At 31.1% G+C, this 19,707-nt stretch overlaps 2 protein-coding genes across 10 annotated transcripts in view; one reads left to right on the forward strand and one right to left on the reverse strand.

Annotated features, from left to right (window-relative positions):
- The window catches only part of LOC100183067, a 6,989-nt gene extending 816 nt beyond the window's left edge, over window positions 1–6,173 (forward strand). The window contains exons 3-15 of one of the 4 annotated variants that reach the window (XM_009863879.3): window positions 551–655; window positions 1,119–1,291; window positions 1,611–1,684; window positions 1,753–1,814; window positions 2,143–2,247; window positions 2,548–2,647; window positions 3,108–3,167; window positions 3,475–3,568; window positions 3,962–4,040; window positions 4,775–4,870; window positions 5,003–5,049; window positions 5,456–5,498; window positions 5,908–6,173. In XM_009863879.3, coding sequence (XP_009862181.1) covers window positions 551–655; window positions 1,119–1,291; window positions 1,611–1,684; window positions 1,753–1,814; window positions 2,143–2,247; window positions 2,548–2,647; window positions 3,108–3,167; window positions 3,475–3,568; window positions 3,962–4,040; window positions 4,775–4,870; window positions 5,003–5,049; window positions 5,456–5,498; window positions 5,908–5,982 — 1,113 coding nt within the window. In that variant the 3' untranslated portion in view covers window positions 5,983–6,173. Of the gene's footprint in view, window positions 1–58; window positions 134–550; window positions 656–1,118; window positions 1,292–1,610; window positions 1,685–1,752; window positions 1,815–2,142; window positions 2,248–2,547; window positions 2,648–3,107; window positions 3,168–3,474; window positions 3,569–3,961; window positions 4,041–4,774; window positions 4,871–5,002; window positions 5,050–5,455; window positions 5,499–5,907 lie in introns of all 4 variants that reach the window. The other 3 variants (XM_026838843.1, XM_009863877.3, XM_009863878.3) reach the window with 3 other exon arrangements.
- LOC100180712 (extended synaptotagmin-2) overlaps window positions 6,147–19,707 on the reverse strand; it is a 27,608-nt gene continuing 14,047 nt past the window's right edge. For 4 of the 6 annotated variants that reach the window (XM_009863876.3, XM_026838827.1, XM_018815986.2 and 1 more), the window contains 13 exons: window positions 16,267–16,356; window positions 15,219–15,299; window positions 14,501–14,578; window positions 14,078–14,164; window positions 11,943–12,092; window positions 11,441–11,525; window positions 10,819–10,908; window positions 10,433–10,459; window positions 9,049–9,172; window positions 8,648–8,755; window positions 8,103–8,234; window positions 7,605–7,760; window positions 6,147–6,550 (listed from right to left, as the gene is read on the reverse strand). In XM_009863876.3, coding sequence (XP_009862178.1) covers window positions 6,526–6,550; window positions 7,605–7,760; window positions 8,103–8,234; window positions 8,648–8,755; window positions 9,049–9,172; window positions 10,433–10,459; window positions 10,819–10,908; window positions 11,441–11,525; window positions 11,943–12,092; window positions 14,078–14,164; window positions 14,501–14,578; window positions 15,219–15,299; window positions 16,267–16,356 — 1,233 coding nt within the window. In that variant the 3' untranslated portion in view covers window positions 6,147–6,525. The remainder of the gene's footprint in view (window positions 6,551–7,604; window positions 7,761–8,102; window positions 8,235–8,647; window positions 8,756–9,048; window positions 9,173–10,432; window positions 10,460–10,818; window positions 10,909–11,440; window positions 11,526–11,942; window positions 12,093–14,077; window positions 14,165–14,500; window positions 14,579–15,218; window positions 15,300–16,266; window positions 16,357–19,707) is intronic. The other 2 variants (XM_018815990.2, XM_018815992.2) reach the window with 2 other exon arrangements.

Below are 19,707 nucleotides of genomic sequence, written 5' to 3' on the forward strand. Positions count from 1 at the left end.
TCTGTTGACCNGCCCACCTTATATTACGGACCAACCAGTGTATTCACAAAAGTCAAAAATTAACCCATGGAATGCTCATATGTACAGCAGTGTCAAGAAAAATGCAAAACTGAAGGCATACCACAAAAAAAGGGTAGCCTAAAAATGCCTATATATATATATATGATAGAATGTGATGGATATAGAAGACTGTTTGTAACTTCCTATTATTCCAGATTGGAAATTTATTTTTGCGCATGTTTTTTCACAATATTGAACGGATTTTTGTCTGAAATATTTTTTTCCTGGGAATTCGCGTTGATATTTGCACCTAACTATTACAGGAGTATTAATTATAAACTAACTGTAAACTATGCACGAATTTTTTTACGATTTTAATATCCAAATATCTTGATTGATCATGTTTTAAACAATTAACATTGATTTGTGGGAGCCGTGAGGATACGGTTTTATAATTTTTTAAATGTTGGTTGTTTACTACCAAATGAGACGAGAAAATAGAATGACAAAGTGTCCCATCTTTCCCCACCCTACTATATATTTATTTCAGGCGTCTGATCCATACAATAGAAGATACCAGGATGATGATTCAGCTCGCAACTCGCAATCAAAAGAGGATTCTCAGAATTTTTATGGAAGTTCTTCTCAGTCACAGGTTTTGATTTAATAATTTTAATTTTAAACTAAAAGTCTAAAACATGTTATGTATAAAAAAAAGACAAAAATGTGCAGAATTTTTGTTAGTACTTCTGACATGCCATTTTCTGTATTTATGGTTCTATATTTTTGTTAGAAATTCATAAATTATATATATATATATAGGCCTATAGTTAAGTGGGGTAATACAAAACAATTGGGTACTTGGGATAAGAAATGACAACCCCCTAGCTCGCTAAACATTATTTTCCCCAACAGCTGTTGTGGGTAAAAACTATATTTATTTGGCTTATTTTTACCTTTTTAACTTTCGTTTTAATGGGTATATATATAATAACTATTTTTCAGTTAAATGCAAATTGCTAAATCAAACAAAAAGTGACAAAAAAACTTTTGATGGGGTTCGGCAATTGTCAATGTCAGACAACTAAGTCTGAATAAATTGCTGTTACTTTTTCTAGGACAGCACTGGCTGGGCAAAGTCGTTCAACCAAACCCGGTTGAGTTCCGCTTATTCTTCAATGAGCAGTCTAAACCAAGCGCCGCGATATGGAGCAGACACTAAACCTTTTGATGAAGATTTTCGTCCATATATGGAATCAGAAAAGACAAAAGCGAAAGAACGCGCTGAAAGGTTGGTATTGTTTTCCTAGTGGCTCGTTCAATATAAAAAATGGACAACATTTGCAATTTTGGAAATACATTACGTTTTTTATACCAGATTAGTTAACTTTGACTTTAAAATCGGTCAAATTGTTTTTATTAAATAAATTATAATAATTTTAATGGAAATTTTGTGACAAATTCTAAAATGCGGTGAGAATTAGATATATAAGGCAGTAACAGTTTATGGGATAAATTATGTTTGTAGTAAAAGTTAAATGCAACTGAACCTATTTTTTTCTGATTTTCTGGTACAGTATTTATTAATAAACTCACGTATTTATGTTTAGAGAATTCAGTCACCAGTTTATATCCAAACTGTTAGAAGAACATTCAACAAAAGTTTGTGAAAAATTTAAAAAAGGTAAAAAATCTGAAACATTTGGACAAACATGATATAGATATATTATAACAATTGGATTTTAATAACAGTGTCTGAACGAATGACGAAATTCGAGGAATCGCAACAAAAATCGATTGAGTCATTTATAAAGGTATTGTATTTATTTTGTAACGAAACTTTTGACCAAGTCAGTGTTTAAACTTTTCCGATTTGAGTCTGTTTTTTATTTTGAATAAAAAAATGCTCTTTTTTTCTCTAAATAGTGAATATGTCTGCTTACAAACTAGAATAAAGAAACATGTTTTTAAACTGACTGTTGCACAAAAACATGTAACGGAGAGATTTGAAAAAAATAATAAAATTATTGTTATAGATTTTATTTAAAGCCTTAGTTTTGTCAGCCCTGTAGAAAACTTGTCAGTGTTAACCTGAAAAAATACTGAAATCTAAGTTAAATCAAAAACAAAATGTTTTCCCAGCTTATTGAAGAATTAAAAAGTGCTGGAAAGTTGAGAGATATTGAATTAAAATCCGTTCAAGAATCTGTGAAGTTACTACAACACAAAATTCCTGAGTCTGCTTTGGTAGGTTGCTAACTATGTGAATGTATATAACTTTATTTATTTTGCGTGGCCAAAAATCGACAGTCTTTATAACAGATTTTCTGTTTCATATACCTTGTGCCAGCTTAGAAGTTACCATGTATTTTACTTTGTAGGTGAATATTTTTTTGTGGATTTTTAATTTTTTCTAAATATGGCTGATAATTTAGACAACCCATTAGTGACCTCTGAGTTGGAACAATTTTTGTTAAGTTCTTGCCCTAGGACAAATACACCTATAGTGGTAGCAAGGACAAACTGAATTTGTCAACTTTTTTACAGCAGGAGATTTTATCAAGTTTGGCAGAGGTTAAAAAATCACATAAACCTACAACTAGTGATTCATGCACTCAATATTCTCCACAAGTTTGTAAGTTGCCTGGTAAGTAAATTGAAAAAAACGACTCATTCTGTTATCTGAATGTGATTATATTTATTTGTGCAACAGAAAGTACTAAATACTTGGTAAATATCTGCTGCAGGTTGTAGTCATTTTGGTGTAATTCCAGATCCATAAGCGTTGTGATAACTTTGCTCTGTGGTGACATTAAAAAAATGCAATTACACTTGCATACAGAATTTTGGGATGCACAATGCAGAATTTTTAATCCGTGAAATTCGAATCAATTTCCTTTAAAACACTTAACTGCAATTGCTCCAGCCCAATGGTCACTAATGTGTTTTCGAAATTGTCAGCCATACGGATAAAAAATCACCCACAAAGTTACAGATGCGGCAAATGGCAAGTTGGCAAGAGGTGTATGAAACATAACACCCATGTTATAATGACTGCCATTTTTTTGCATTCATTCATTCATTCATGCTTTACCTACTTATTTCAGGCATTACCTTTAGTCAAAGGAATTCTCCAATATCTGTTGTAAACCCTGTTCAAAGTGTGGGTAAGTCTACACAGTTTAAAATTTGTATTCTAATAATGTACTGAAACATAATTTTCATGCTTAATATTTTAGTTACATAAAACAATGTAAATTTAAATAATCTTTTAGCTGCTTATATAATATAAAATATAGTGTATTTCTGACGTTTTGTCTGCCATCTGGCGGAACTTCATTAGGAAATTTATATTTAGTTCATTTCTTGATTAAACCTAAAAAAATTGTGGTAAGTATTTAGTTTTAAACTGAGACAATTTTATTATAGTGTAGTAAAATTAAATGGTATTAAATTTGAACGTTTCTTTTACAGTTAATTGTATCAAGCAAACGACAAGATTTGTGGACAAAGAGAATTATGGAACACCCAACGTTAATTTAACATCACATTCTCGACTTAGATCAAGGTATTGAATCAATAAATGACTAACTTGTTTTATTCTCACGTGGTAGAGCCATGAAAGTCGTTTTGACACAGGTGTTCTGTTTCATACACAAAATTATTTTTTTATTTTTTTTGTGAAAACGATAGTGAAAATCAACAGTTGTTAAAACACGTAAACAGAAGTGTGAAAAAAGTGGTAATTAAAATGCGTGGCTGTTACAGCTAAACAACCCCAAAACGGTAGCAACGTCAAGACTGACGATGTCACTTAGGAAAAATATATCTTTTATTAAACAATTGGACGATTTTTGTCTGTTACGTTTTCGTAGAACCAAATCCTTGTTACATTTTTTATACAAGATCGGGGTCCGATCGGCCGAATTTACTACAGTAAATAACTCAATAATTATTTCAGAAGGAACCTGAAAGATTTATCTCCGTTGTCTCAAGTCTTTAACCTTCAAGATCAAGAAACTGAAGGTTGCTTGTTGAAGGTATTTTTTTACCGAATGCGAAATACTTTTAGGATATGGTAAATTGCTTAGTGCAAAGTTTTTATGTTTATAAGTGTATTCTACATGTGCTTTAGTTTTACTGGTTTATAAGCATAGCCCATACTGTTATATGGGGGGGGGGAGAATTTTTGAGTATTTAAGATTTACAGCAGATTTGGACCGTTACCCGAACACCCAAACTGTATTACAGTGGTTCTTAAACTGGGTAACACTCAGAGGGGGGCGCGAAAAATGTTAAAATAAAGTGTTATTACAGTGTTGTTCAAAAGCCTAAAATACGACGCACCTAAAAAGCAAACATTTAGGCGTGCTTTTAAACCTCTTACACATGCTAAATGATGAGGTGTCATCCCTATTATGACGCAAATAATCGCTGTGTGCTTTTATTAATTAATTAAACATCACTGTGATAATTTAACAAAAAGAGGGGGGGGGGGCGCAAGTTTGTTGAGATCTTCATTGGGGGGGCATGCTTCAAAAAGAACCCTTGCTGTATTATTAGCCAGACATAACAAAAAAAGAGAAAAAAAACTAAATTAATCACCCATAAAGTTACATACGTGAACACATGGTAACTGGCAAGCCAGCGCAAGGTTATGAAACAGAATACCTGCGTTATAACGACAGTTATAGCCCCGCCGTACGCGGATAAATAGGTTACATTAAATCATTGTAGCTTGGAGGATAATAGGTTGCACTCATTTTCTTTACAGACAGTTAAAGCATTACCTGAGCCAGTCAGAAGAAAATCTACGAGAAATAGAAAAAAGTCGAAGAAAGTGAACAAAAAACAACAACCTAAGACTAAGGTTGGTAATAAATTGTTTATCTTACAAATTAAGGGTTAAACATGCAAAAAGTGTTTTTACCAGTATACTGTTTTGGTTTACATAATTATATGTTAATGTTATAACATTCATAAATTTTACAAAACATTTTAGATCAACAGTGGTGGGAGTGGAGCTATTACACAACCTGCTTTTAAAATGTAAGTTTCTAAAAAAATTTACCTTTATAATTTGAGTGACATATCATACTGGTTTAGATGCAACATTTTTGCGCACTTGTTAAAACAAAGTATGTCACTTTTTAGTTCAAAAATTTGCACCTATGGTTACTAGTATACAAAGGGGGGTCATGGAGGGTCAGGATTCCCTTCTTTAAATCTTATTTAAAATAAAAATAAAAAAAGTTAAAAAAAACAAGTTATTTTGTAAAATTAACCCCCCTTTTTAAAAAATAGTAAAGAAGTCATATTTATGCAGTTTAAATCCAATCTTACGCGTTCCTATTATGTGCGTTATTATTTATGTCAGTCAGGGTATTGTTATCGAGCACGTTACGTTTTACACGCGTCCATTTTCTAAGCAAAAACTTTTACCCATTTTATTTAGTGAAGAAAGACAAGACAGTTACAGTGCACTTGTTAGAAATGAGGTAATATTAATTGTTTGTTGTGTTTCTAATCATCTGTGTTTTAATATTAATACTGGAACTAATCTTTCTGCAACTTATTTGAGTATTTTCATGAATAGGCAACACATATTTAAAAATGCGGGGGAGGCAGGGATAGTAACATGGGTTCAGCACATATTATCCAAATATCCTGATCGCGTTTTAAACAATTAACAGCGATCTATGGAAGTCGTGAGGATATAGTTTTATAATTCTTTGTTTACTACCAAATGGGACGGAAAAATAAAAGGGTGTCTCATTTTTCTCACCCAAATCTTGACAATGTGTAAGACAAATACGTCTGCCAACGTAATATTTGTTCGGGTTCTTACATTTTTTAGTCCCTTAGGCTATCTGTTTAAATTTAGGTCAATTTAATTGTGTATTGCAGAGTGCATCTGATGATGAATACGACATTTTCAGTTTTGATGGCTCGACTACATTTACACGTTTACATCTCATTTAAGGCTGTCATCTCAGTTTTGTTATTTTTATCGTTATTTTGTTTTGACTAGTCCATGAACCTACTTTATTTATGAAATTTTAAAATGAAATTAGTCACTAAAGTTCTTATTCTGTCTGGTCAGTCAAAACACAGCAAAATGTTCTTACGTGTTACAACAACACAACTTGTTAATAAAACTTTTATTAAAATGATAAATAGAACCGAAAAAAACAACAATATATTTGTTACTTGGGAACAAAAAATTAGCACTGCCAGTTGCTGGAAAATTTATGTGAGTTTTATATATAGTAAAGACAAGTGTAAATGCAGGTTAGACCTTACAGAATCGGTACAAAATAGACATTTTAATGGTAGTGTGCTGAATGAAATAATAAACAGAAAAATATGCAGTGTTAAAGAAATATGACCAGTTTAGTATGTTGCAAAAAAAGTGCAATTACAGATGGAAAAAATGCAAGTTTTACAGGAATACTATTATTTCACCAATATAAGTTTAATACTTGGCAATAAAAATATATTTAACTGATGTCCGTGAAGATCAAATCAAGTTGCAACCTGAAGATTATACCTGGAAACGAGAGGTCATTAAATTTTTCTCGTTGTTTCTATATAGGTGAGTCTTATGGTTAACTATTTCAGAGGGTTAGAGATTTAGACCAGAGTAGAATAGTTATCTAATACTGCCATTTTTACCTTAACATATTGTATTAATCTAATATTGCTTTAGTTTAGTTTAATTTAGAAGGTCAAAGTGTTTTAAAAATGAGGGTTTTGCTAAAATCCAAAGTTGCATTGAAATATAGTAGGGTGGGGGAAAATGGGACACCTTTGACACATAATAAATAAATATCCTGATCGTGTTTTAAACAATGAACAACGGTCTATGGGAGCCGCGAGGATAAAGTTTTATAAAAAATCGTTAAATGTTTGTTTACTATCAAATTGGAAAAGAAAATAGATTGAAAAGGTGTCCCATCTTCCCCCACCCTACTATATTACATTATTCAATATTTTCATACCGATAGTTCTAAGGAAAAGTTTATTCGAAATTATTTACAGTTGAAACATATGCAAGTCAGAGCTTACAGAAGTTTAGTAGTAAACAGACAGTTAAAAAGTAGTTTGCTCAATTTAGCTTGTTAGGCAAAAATGCAATTAATAAGATGCAAATTTTACAAGCTATTTTTTTACCAAACGTTTAGTTTTATGCCAACTGAAGCCTTAAATTTAAATGCCAGCAAAAGGGGTGGAATTTTTATTTTAATGTTATAAAAAGTTAAACCCAACCCCCAACCAAAAACCTCAAACCATCTACTGGCTGTGAACTATCAGTTAAAAGGTTTTGGCTTTCAACTAATGACTCTGCGATGTTAGAAAATTGTAGGTTATACCTACATAAAGGTATTCAGAATTAAATTTTCACTTCAGGTAGAAATAACTGTATTTATGAATAAATTTTAATGAAAAAAAATTATTTTGAAAAAAAATAGTTAGGGGTAATGGGCCAATCCTGATCTAAATTTCAGAAAAAAATGCAAAACTCTTGAAGTGTCATTTTTGTTAAAAAAATGGTTTCTAAAATTTTTCCCCTCCAAATTTTTTTTAAATTTTTAGATGTTTACCATTCAGTGGTAGGCTGGTGCAAATCAAGTTTTGAAAGGTCAACAATCACTTGGCCCATTAATACTTTCTCTGATGACAGAAATCCAGTTTGATTTTTCACGGAGACGTGAAGTTTTTTGTGCATCACTTCACTTTTTGAAACATCAAATTCTAGTCTGTAAAAATTTTAATGGAAAAAAGAAAAATTAAAATTATAATATTGTTCAAAAAATGTCAGATTACATTTAACTTTTTTAAAAGTTTTATGCAGTTTTTATTGAAACATAAATCATAATACTGGTGTTATAACGACTGCCGTTGCCCCACCATGCAAAGATAAGTCACATATGTAGGTAACATGTAAGCGGGCACAAGGTGTACGAAACAGAACACCTGTGTTATAACAATTGTCATTTCCTGGCACACAAGGATAAACAAATTGATATTAATTCATTTAAAAACGTATAAAATTATTTAAAAAAAAGTTACATTAATTTATTTTGATCAATATTTTCCACCTTTGGTCCCATACTGGGTTTAGGTTGTTTTTGATGACCTTAGTTTTCTTTCGCGATCGCTTATCAGGGAGTATGTAAACTCGAACGTAAGGGTCCGATGTTTTCTCATCATCATCACAAACAATTAAATTCCTGAACAACAAAAAAACGTTTTAAAACGGTCAAGACACTTAACAGACATTGCTTTCAGTAGTCACTAATGGGTTCTAGCACTCTGAGTATCAGGGTAATGGGCCAAATCTAACCTAAATCTCAGGTCCCACGGTAATCTATTTTCACTTTTTTCCCCCAATTTTTTTATATTTTTTTTTCGTATATTTTTTTGGCTGTGCCACTGGAGGACCTTACCCAAATAGAATAAAACAGTTACTAAATAAAAAAATAAAAAATCCAAAAAAATAATAACCTACTAGTTACAAACATGTTAACTGGTAAGCGGGCAGGAGGTGTATGAAACACAACACCTGTGTTATGGCCATTATTGTTGCCCCACCACGCAAGGTTAAATAAGTTAGATTCGTTTGAAAATTCCATTAACCACTTACGCTGCCCTTAAAACAACGACCACAAGATGTTTATTATAATAACGAATGGTCAACTCCAGTCTTCCTAATCCATTGTCATTTGTTTCAATATTGTTGCTGTTCTGTACCCTATAGTAAAAAAATAAAATATAAAAAACTGTTATTATCACATAAATAAAAATTAGAAAACATTTTAAATTTTGTTGTTGTCACAAAAAAATAAAAAAAAGAAGAAACAATTTAAACTTTGTTATTAAATACAAAAAAACGAAACCAATTTTAAATTTTAAAAATTTACAAAACATTACCCACAAAATTACAATATATATCCGCAAACAGGTACTATTAATCTTTTGGTTCATAAGCAAAAAAAAAACTATCCAAACAAAAAATAAATAAAAAAACAAACAACAGAAACCAACCTTGCGTTGAGTCGTTTTCTCAGGTTCGATATTTCCCCAACATTAGATATCTCCGAGGCAGCACTAGATGTCCTATCAAGCGACGTGTTCGACCGCAACCCCGAGGGTGAAGGGGTAATCCCCTCTGTTAGGGGTGACATTCGTTTAGTCAAGAAAAAAATGAAAAAAAATGTTTTTTTGTTAGCTTATATATATTATGGTTTATTAATAATAATTTGAGAACTATATATGATAGGACATGCATGCTTTGGAATATAACTTGAATTAAGTAAATTTGGGTACACATAATAAGAGAAGACTGGTAATAATACAACGATTAAATAAAGAGGGGCAAAATTCTAAAGGAAATTGTTTTTCCATAAGTGAGGCACCTATGGATAAACATAAACTAAAAACAAGTTTTTGTAATTTATAATTATACTTCAAGACCTGGTATCTATAGGGTATTATATATAGTAGGGTGGGGTAAAATGGGACACCTTTTCATACTATTTTATGTCCTATTTGATAGTGGAAATAAAGAACATTCAAGGAATTATAAAACCAAATTCTCAAGACTCATAAACCGTTGTAAATTGTTTAAAACACCATCAGAATATTTGGATGTTATGTGCGAAAAGTGTCCCATCTCCCCCTCACCACTATATTTATAAAATATGGTATATAACTAAAACTTGATATGGTAGACTGATACCCATTACCCAATTACATTCATTCCATTTATAACCAATGTATGTTATAACTTAAATTAAGCGCATTTTGCAGCACCCTGTGCAAAAGAAAAGTTATCAAATAATTAGAATACAACATATGGAATAGCCACCTGCATAGCTTAGAAGTAAGTGTAGCAAATTAACCGTGGCAGTAAAAAGTTAAGCCTGTTTGCTGTATAGTGTGATCAAAGCTAAATATTATGTTTTGCGATAAAATAGATTTTAGGGCAATTTTATGTTTTCCCTGTTGGTGTTTAATTATTTTGAAAATAAAAAGGCAAAATTTAAAAATTAAACAGTTAAAAAACTGGTCTATTGTATTACACAAATGCAACACCACAAGAGAAAAGCAAATTTAAGAAAAAAGTTAAAAATAGGAAAAAGGCAAAATTAAGTTATACAAATAGTTAAGATAAAGAAAATTAAATGTAACTTTGTTATGAAGCATGTTTCAGGCACAGACCAACTTTTCAGTGATGCACAATCAAAATATACAGTGCTGCCATTTTTTTTTTAATTTATAGAATTTTTTCAAAAACATTAGATTTTTTAATTTTTGTAAATTTAGATATTTTTTTAATTGCTGTATTTATTTTGCCACAGAGTGTTTCTGTGATGTCATAATTAACAATACTAGTGTGCACAAACTACAACACATGCCAACTTCTTACCAAAAAACGACTTGAGTGTGGGGTCAACTGTTAAGAATATCAACCACATATAATTCAAAATAATATCAAATATTTTTCCATATAGTACGTTGGGGTATGACGGTCTATACTCTCACTCACTTCTAACACCCCATTTGGTAATAACAACGAATATTTACAAAATTTAAAAAAAAATTGTTTTTTATAACTTTAAAAGAGCGTTATTAATTGTTAAAAACACGAATATGGAATATGGGATTTCCGGAAAAAAATTATATTTATTCTATGTGGATGAGGTCCTTGTCAGGGATCTGGGATTTAGGCCCATTACCTCAATACCCGGAAAGCTCATTTTGGTCTCAAACACGTAAAAATTTGATGTTAAAAAGTCCTATATATATATTTACCAAACTCAGTGGGTCCTGTAGATCGTGAAAATGAGCTTCCAGATTCACTTGGCTCTGATGCATCCACAGATGGTGAGTTGCTTGTGTTTTCTATCATTAATAATATGTTACATCATAGGTTTTCTCGCTACCGTTTAAACTCGTCGACTGCGTTAACTATTGGTTACCACTATTTAGTCAGTGTCTAAAACTAAAAATTAAAAAAACTTCTGACTAAAATTTAGTCGGTGTTTCTTTTTAAGTTTAGTCAACCGACTAATTTTCTGTGCATTACTTATTTCAGAAGTTTAGTCGGCCAAAACTTGTTAACTAAAATTTTGGTCGGACGACAAAAAAGCAAAATCTAATTTAGGCAGTGACTAATTTCCTCGATGTCGGAAAATGGCATCCTTGAGCTTCACAAACTTGGAGTGGCGTGACGACAAACTTTAGGGAATGTCAAGTGTATATTAATTTTACTACTGCATATGTTATACATACGGCAAGACTTATCAGGGGATGTAGAAATTATTGTCCTTTCATACCAGATGAGTGGGTAAAAGGTTATTTACACTAGAAATTGTGTTCTATTTCATGCTTGTGAAAAAAGGGTGTTTTATTTCATGGTAGCATGAACACAAACCTGTATTATCCATAGGTTCTTTTGGTTTTGTGTGGACGGTGAATTTTGCTTCTGGTGACTCTGACAGTGATTTTAACTTTAAAATCTGCAGAGATAAATTTTGAGTTAATACACTAACATATACACTTACTGTGAGATAATGTATGTAGTAATATTCAGAGAGTATTCTGTGAAGCAACGTTTTATGTTTAAATATTTTCAAGTTGGACGTCTAATTAAGGGAAAAGCAAAAAGACTCACAAAAAACAGATTTTAGACATTTTTTTTTCATATAAAAAAAGACACCTACACAAACAGAAAAAAGCAAAAAGGGCAGATTTGAAAAAATGTGCAAATACGCACTTGTTAGATTTAAGAAAATGTAAAAAGATATTCATTAGATTTTAAAGGAAAAAAATATGCTAAAAGACTCTCGTTAGATTTGAAAAAAATAAAGTGCAAAAAACACACTAGTTAGCATTGAAAAAATGTAAAAAGAGAAAGTGTGCAAATATCCACTTACCCGAAGCGTGAGTCGCATATTAAGAACAGATGAGGGACCTGATGATTTGAGAGTAAACGGATGTTCGATCGTCATGTCTTGTGCTCGGAGAAGATGTTTCAGCGGGAATTTCATGAAACCAAGATTCTGGTTCCCGTGATCGTTTTCCATCTGTGAGGGGATCATATGATTATGAGAATATCACGAGTGTGAAAATATTGTGTTCATGAGAGTATCACAAATGTGAAAATATTGTGTTCATGAGAGTATCACAAATGTGAAAATATTGTGTTCATGAGAGTATCACAAATGTGAAAATATTGTGTTCATGAAAATAAAGTGAAGGTATCACAAGTATGATGATCATGTTTGTGATATTATCATAAAGATGAGAATTTGTGAATAAGACTATCACAAAATTGATCATAATTTCGTGAAAGCATAATTTTGTGAATGGTTATATTATCACAAAGTTAATCATTATTTCGTGAAAGCATGAAAAAGTTGAGTAGAATTTTGTGATTGGTAAGAATATCACAAAGTTGATCATATTTCATAAGAGTATCACAAAAATGATTGAATAAATCATCATTCATCATGAAATCATATGATAATGGATCCGATTAAAGGTTACATGAATCCCAAGGTATGTTTATTACATTTTTTAAGTACGAAAATAATAACCTGCAATAAGTTAGTGAAAAAATTAAAATAGAAAATACAATTTTTTTGTTAAACAAACTTAATAGGTTTATGTAATATAATTTTATGCTAAAATAATAAAAGCAAAATAAACAAAAAGTAAAAAAACAAAAGTAAAAAAACTGAATTGAAGGAAATTTAGTGGTTTTAATATTTACTACAAAACTTCAAATAACTCAGTAAAAAGTGTTTTTAAACGTATAACAAGCTCACTGCCAGTGTACTGTGTGTTTGTAAAAAAAGGTTGATTTAATAATATTAATAACAAATAATATTTTGCAAAACTAAAAATAAACTGAGCTGAAAATTGAACTGAACTACTTTTATAAACAAATTTTTAGTGTTGCACATTATATTTTCTTTTCTGTGTCATGTTTTTTCCAGTGTCATAAATTCTTCTCGAATATTTTGATTTTTTAGTGATGCACACATTATTTTTTCAGTGTTGCACAGCAAGTTCTACTTTTCTAACAGAAGCTACTAACAAAGAAAGCAAAAACAACTAATCAAAGCAACAAATTGTTACAGCAGGTACAATTATACCGATGGTTCTGTTTTCATAAGTAAGACTTTACGCAGCGCATCACTGTGCTGCATGAGGGTTGACTTGATACCGTCCTTTCTTTTAATCTGATATTATAAGCTGATGTATTAGATCAGGAGTGTGCGATGGTGCAGTCAGAAAAAAAGATTTGAGGAAATTAAAAAAATAATTGTTCAAAAAAAATTTGTTTAAAATTTTTTTTTTTCTACACAAAAAGGACCCCTTCCCCCAAAAAACCCAAGTCTATGCCCTGGGTGTATGGCCTATGGTTTAGACCATGTGCGGCATATAAATAATTCTTTAGTATTTTACAAGCCAAAAGTACAAAACAATGTTATATTTAACATGTCTTCTAATGCAGATTTTGTCTACACTTAAAATTAGAACTTGTTTCTAACTCATATAAATTGTGAAGTACAAATTATATCAAATGTGTGGCTTACATAAAAATAAAGTGCATGGATAGTTGTAAAAAGTGATGCCAATCGTAAGCACACAACATGTTTTAAATGAAAAATATGAATAGTTTAGTTACCAATAATACACAACATATTTTAAATGAAGTTAGAGCTACATAATCAAATCTTGTTTGTAACTTGCTCAACAGCTAAAGTTTACATATTTCTGTATACCAACATAACTGTCTAAAACTCAAATCATGAAAAAAGGAAAAAATCCTGAAAAAAAAATTGGGGATAGATACGTAGTTAAGTATTGTTAAAAAAATGAAAAAAATGACAGTATACTATTGCATGGTAAAATGAACAACTCAAATTAAAAAAAAAGTATTTATGACAAATCAATTAGTTCCTTATATATAAAAAATAAATTTGACTTAAAGTGGTCCCAGTTATTTTTTTTTAAATATTCTTTTTTTTTTAAATTAAAGAAAACAAATATTGAAACTTACTTGAAAAGTAACAAGGTCTAACTCAGGGTGTGAGATTAAAACATGGAAGTTTTCCTCCCAAACTGGGTTGTTGGTGTGCATGGCAACCTGGTAAGAGCATAGTTTAACGACACAAATGAATGCAGTAGGGTGGGGAAAGATGAGACACCTTTAGCTTGTAATATCCAAATATCCTGATCTTGTTTTGAATAATTAACAACGGTCTATGGGAGTCGTGAGGATACAGTTTTATAATTGTTTCAATTTTTTCATGTTTACTACCAAATGGGACGAGAAAACAGAACAAAAAGGTGTCCCATTTTTTTCCACCCTACTATATAAGTTATTTTATCAGTATTTAATGTAGCTCCATATAAAACTAATGTCATATCAGCATTATGTTATGGGATTTTAAAAGTTGTATGACACAACACACATACACACCCGAGTTTTGAGAGGTTCCTTTCCTGGCAAAGTAATTTTCAACTGGGGGTTTGCGTCATAGCATTCTTGGTTAAATTCCTATAATAATAAATAAAATGAATTAATAAATTGCTTAAATATCACACACACATGATCAATGGCGTAGCTGGAAAAATAGACAGGGGAATTTCAATTTCAATCTTTAAAAAAAATTAGAGCAAAAAAAACAAGGTAAAATGTTAATTTATAAAGATTTTATTAGAGGAGGGGCACAACCCACAAAATCAACCCACAAAATCCCCCCCTGGCTACGCCACTATATATGACAGTCATATAGTCTTATAAATAGTTTTGGCAACAATTTCTGATCATATTTTTTCATAAAAACAAATCCTTCAACTTATTATTGAAAAGTTTGTAGTATGCGAAAAAATGATTTAACTCATTTCTAATTAAATCTAGACAACTTTTTTGCCTGGGAAATGAATTTTTAATAATTTATGAGATATTGGTACAACAGCCCACTTTTAGCTTTCACACATTTTATTAATAGCGTGTTTTAACACCTGTTGTTTTGCTGTTGATTCTATTTTCTTCACTTTTTAAATAACATATTTTCGGTTTCATTTTTAAACAAATAAATAACTTATTTGTTTTTTATTTTTTTGCTTTTTAAACAGCATGATCTTTGCTATTTTTTTTGAAGAAATAATTAAAAAATGTTAAAAATTTTACTTACTGGTAGGTTTTGTGCTCCATCGACGTAAATATTGAGAAAAGATGAAAATAGTTTGTCATTCATATGAGAATGGTTAAGCGCCTGCAATAGAAAAAATTTAGTAAGTATTTATTTTATATTTTGGCATTGGGGTATGGGGCCACGAAGTAGTTAGGCTCTCAAATTTTAACCAAAGGGTACCAAGTTCAGTGCTCGATACTGCTACCATTGACAGCGTATGCGTCCTTTGGCAAGACAATTAACGGACATTGTTTCAAACAAGTGGTCACAAATGGATTGTAGAATTTTTTGTGTCAAAGTAACTCTGGACTAAATCTCAGGTCCCATGGCATGCTAAACTGTAGGATAGGACCTCATCCATATAGAATAGGATGGAATGAAAACGACAAGCAATAGAAAAAATTCAGTAAGTATTTATTTTATATTTAGGCATTGGGGTATGGGGTCTATACGAAGTAGTTAGGCTCTTGAATTTTTACCAAAGGGTACCAAGTACAATGCTCGATACTGCTACCATTGACAGCGTATGCGTCCTTTGGCGAGACAATTAACGGACCTTGTTTTTAACAAGTGGCCAATAATGGATTGTAGAATTTTTTGTGTCAATGTAACTTTGGACTAAATCTCAGGTCCCATGGCATGCTAAACTGTAGGATAGGACCTCATCCATATAGAATAGGATGGAATTAAAACAACACTGGCCTAAATTCCAGGTCTCATGGCATGCCTTTCTGTAGGAACTTTTCTGTAGGAGGTTACTACAGTTAATGTGTTTAAGTTTTTAAGTTTTAGAAAGACTGTTGTACGTTCTTTCACTTTTATATTTTAAATAATATAAAAAGAACTATCACTCTTAAATAAATATGGTTTCAGTAATTTGGTCTTTTTAGTGCAGAGTGGGGTAAACAATATGACAAAAACAGATCTATAAGAATGTGATTAGACTTTTATACACAGTGTTATTGACATTAGAATCAATAAATAATATGATCAAATCTATTCCTATATACCGTACAGTAATAAAGAGCAACCAATTTTCAAGATTTACCCCTTTCAAGTCTTTAGGATTGTCGGAAAGTTCATAAAATTCCAAACGAACATGAATTGCACCCGTGCTGACATCAGATAGCTGCACCCACTGTAATCAGAATGTTTTTATTAGGTTTATGAAATGTGTGTTTTGTTTTAGTGGAAATCTTCTTTTTATTTAAGTTTTTTTATACTTTTAACTTATAGTTTAAAAATCTGAGGTAAAATGCAGTTAAACCTGTAGCTGTAAAACATAGGGAACCTCATTAATTAATTAATGTGGTAAACACAGTGTATATCATGCTTCGGCTTGTTTGCATGGATACCTAACATCAGGGTTAAAGGTATCTTTACTAGTAAAGCAGTTTTGGCATATAAACAGATAATCAAATTTAGGTTAAGTGGAACAGAACTGCATACTGCATACGATAACACCCTGGGTTTTGAAGTAATGGGCCAACACTGGCCTAAATCTCAGGTTTTAGAATTTGTTAGAAGTTATATATCTCGCTGCAGGATCTCACCAACGTAGAATAGAATGTGTATATTTTGGGGTAATGAGCCAACTCTGGCCTAAGTTTTAGGTTTCATGGCATGGCATACTGCAGAACCTCACCCATGTAGAATAGGGTGAACTGAATAACAAATACTAAGACATTACCTCATCTATAATGCCTTGCTTGAAAACTGACTTGACAGGAATAGAACACCTGCAATAAATAATTGATTCGTCACAATAACCTTTGTTAAGAAATAGAATTACAGTGACAAAATAATTTATGTTCACGGTATAAATAAGTGATTTTCTGGCCATGCCAAATGCCTTTGCCAAAATTTTAGCAGGCCATTCCCTGAAATAGGCTATGAACCGCCATATGTAAATTATGTGGTTGCACAAGAGTAGGTAATAACAAGGATTATTCCCCTTAAAATTCCCCTTAAAAAATTTTTCATTTTTTTTATAATAAAATGTTCACTATGTCTCACTGGTACCAGCTGTATCATTTTCATTAAGAAAAAAATTGTTATTCGAGTTGAAAATTTTGTTTGTGCAAAATTAAAAAATCTGTAATATTTAACACCTTTTTATGTTAAGATGTTCAGTACGTCTCAATTTTTAATTAAAAAAATATCAAATAAAAAATGATTAAGTCCCAAACACAAAAAATACCAAGTAACTTACATTCCCAAGTTATCTGACTTGTTTAGGGCGCCATCATCATCAAACAAAGAGAATTGAATTTGTGTTGTTGGTACGTCAGGTACAACTACATCAAACACTTCATTCCATACAGGGTTCAAATTATGGGTGACGACGGCTGTCTTGAATTTTTGACGGTGACCCACTGTTGTATAAGGTTAGTATGAATTTTTAAGCAGATGTTGCTGTTTTTTTGGAGTAGGCTATTTAAGTTTTGGAGTGTGTTAACATTTAAAAAAATGTTTTTATTTTTCTTGGTAAATTTAAATTAAACTTTTTTTTTGTTTTCATGTGTGATATACCTGTCAAGTGTGAAATACATGGCCCAAAAGTAACTGATTTAAGCATTTTAATATAATATAGTACAGTGGGGAAAGACGAGACACCTTTAGCACATAATATTCAAATTTCCTGATCATTTTTAAACTATTTAAATAACGATCTATGGAAGTCGTAAGGATATGGTTTTATAAATCTTGAAATGTTTTTTTGTTTACTACCAAATGGGACGAGAAAATAGAAAAACGGTGTCCCATCTTCCCCCACCTTACTGCAAATTGCTATAATAGAAGTTGTAATACAACATTCACAGTTGAGAGAAGATAATAAAATTGCTCTCTTATTTACACATATTTTTATTCATGAATTGTGATTATTCTGTGAAGATTTTATGCAAAAACTGGTTCAGGATGCTTTCGTTTTGAATAAAAACTATGACAAGATGTTTTTTTCACAATGGCCTTGATTTATATGGAGCAGGGTGGGCAAACATATTCTGAGATTATCTTTGCGGAAACCCTTGGATTTTCCAATTGCAAAACAGTTTATCCTTTAACAATTAACATATTATTGATCTAACCCCTTGAATTTATAAATTAAGGCCATTGTTTTGAAATGAATTCAAATGAAATGGAATATTCCATGCACTCTTAATTATTTGTGAAACATTTTATTATGTTGTGTTAATGTTAGTAATGGAATGCACAAATTAAGACCATGAACACATGATGCTATATATATATAATATATATTTATATATATACGTTTATATTAGGATCTGTTGCTATAAATTAGGTAACAGACAAAAATCAAGTCTGATAAGTCGTTAATATAAAAGATAATATATATTTTGCCTGAACGGCATTGTCAGTCTCTTCAATTTGATTTGTAGCACCAGATCCCGATAAACATAGCATTATAAATTTACACAAGAACCGTTCAACTATATTAGCACCAGATCAGGGTTTGATTCACATAATTGAGTTATATATCACATACATAAAAAGATAATTATATTATGGGTATAAATGAATAAATGTAACTTGCTTTATCCTCGCGTGGCCGTAAACTAACAGTCGTTATAACATGGGTGTTCTGTTTCATGCACCTCGTGCCAGCCTACGAGTTATCATGTATGTTACTTTGTGGGTAATTGTTATTTTTTAAAGTTCTATGTATGGCTGACAATTTCCTCATAAGTGTTCATTGAGGTGGAATAATTGCCATTTTTGCCCAAGGACACATACACCCACAATGGTGGCAGTGACGAGGGTAATACAGTACAACATGGTTTAAACTGTACAAGACACCTAAGCTAAATCATATTTAGCTAAAAAATTAGCTATCTACTTCTACAGTATGGCTAGCTATTTTCAAATTACTATATATTCATAATCGTAACCACTATTGCTGGTTTGAATTTAAAAATAACTATACTACAATACGTTTAAACTATAAAACTTAATAATATAAATATGGTACATCTTATCATCTATATATATAATAAAGTATTATAAAATAAAAATAAAACATCTATAATATACCCTATAAGTATAATGAAATTAACATACATTAACACATTTATTTTATAAACCGTATATTTTATGCTTATAAATTTTTCTCTAGCCTAGTTGTCTAAAATCTATAACAGGAGCAAAATAACTAATTCTAGTTTCTACTAAATCCAGTATGTAGGATGTAGCTTAACCGTATTGCTTAATTTTTTTCACCAAACACAACATATTATGTGATGAATTAAAACATAAATGATTGAACTGAAATGGTAAAAAGTGAGATTTCAATTATGAAATGAAATTATGAAATGTGTTGATTTCACTCTGCATGGTGGGCATGCCACTCTCACCTTTTATGTGAATTCCAGCTTAAAGATTAGATTGTTGGGAGTTATTATGGGTATTGTGTAAAGAAAACAGTGCCCCCTTTTTAGCATAGGGAGTATAATAGACTGGAGTATGATCT

Source organism: Ciona intestinalis, chromosome 1, assembly GCF_000224145.3.
Source record: "Ciona intestinalis chromosome 1, KH, whole genome shotgun sequence".
Classification (NCBI taxonomy): Eukaryota; Metazoa; Chordata; class Ascidiacea; order Phlebobranchia; family Cionidae; genus Ciona; species Ciona intestinalis.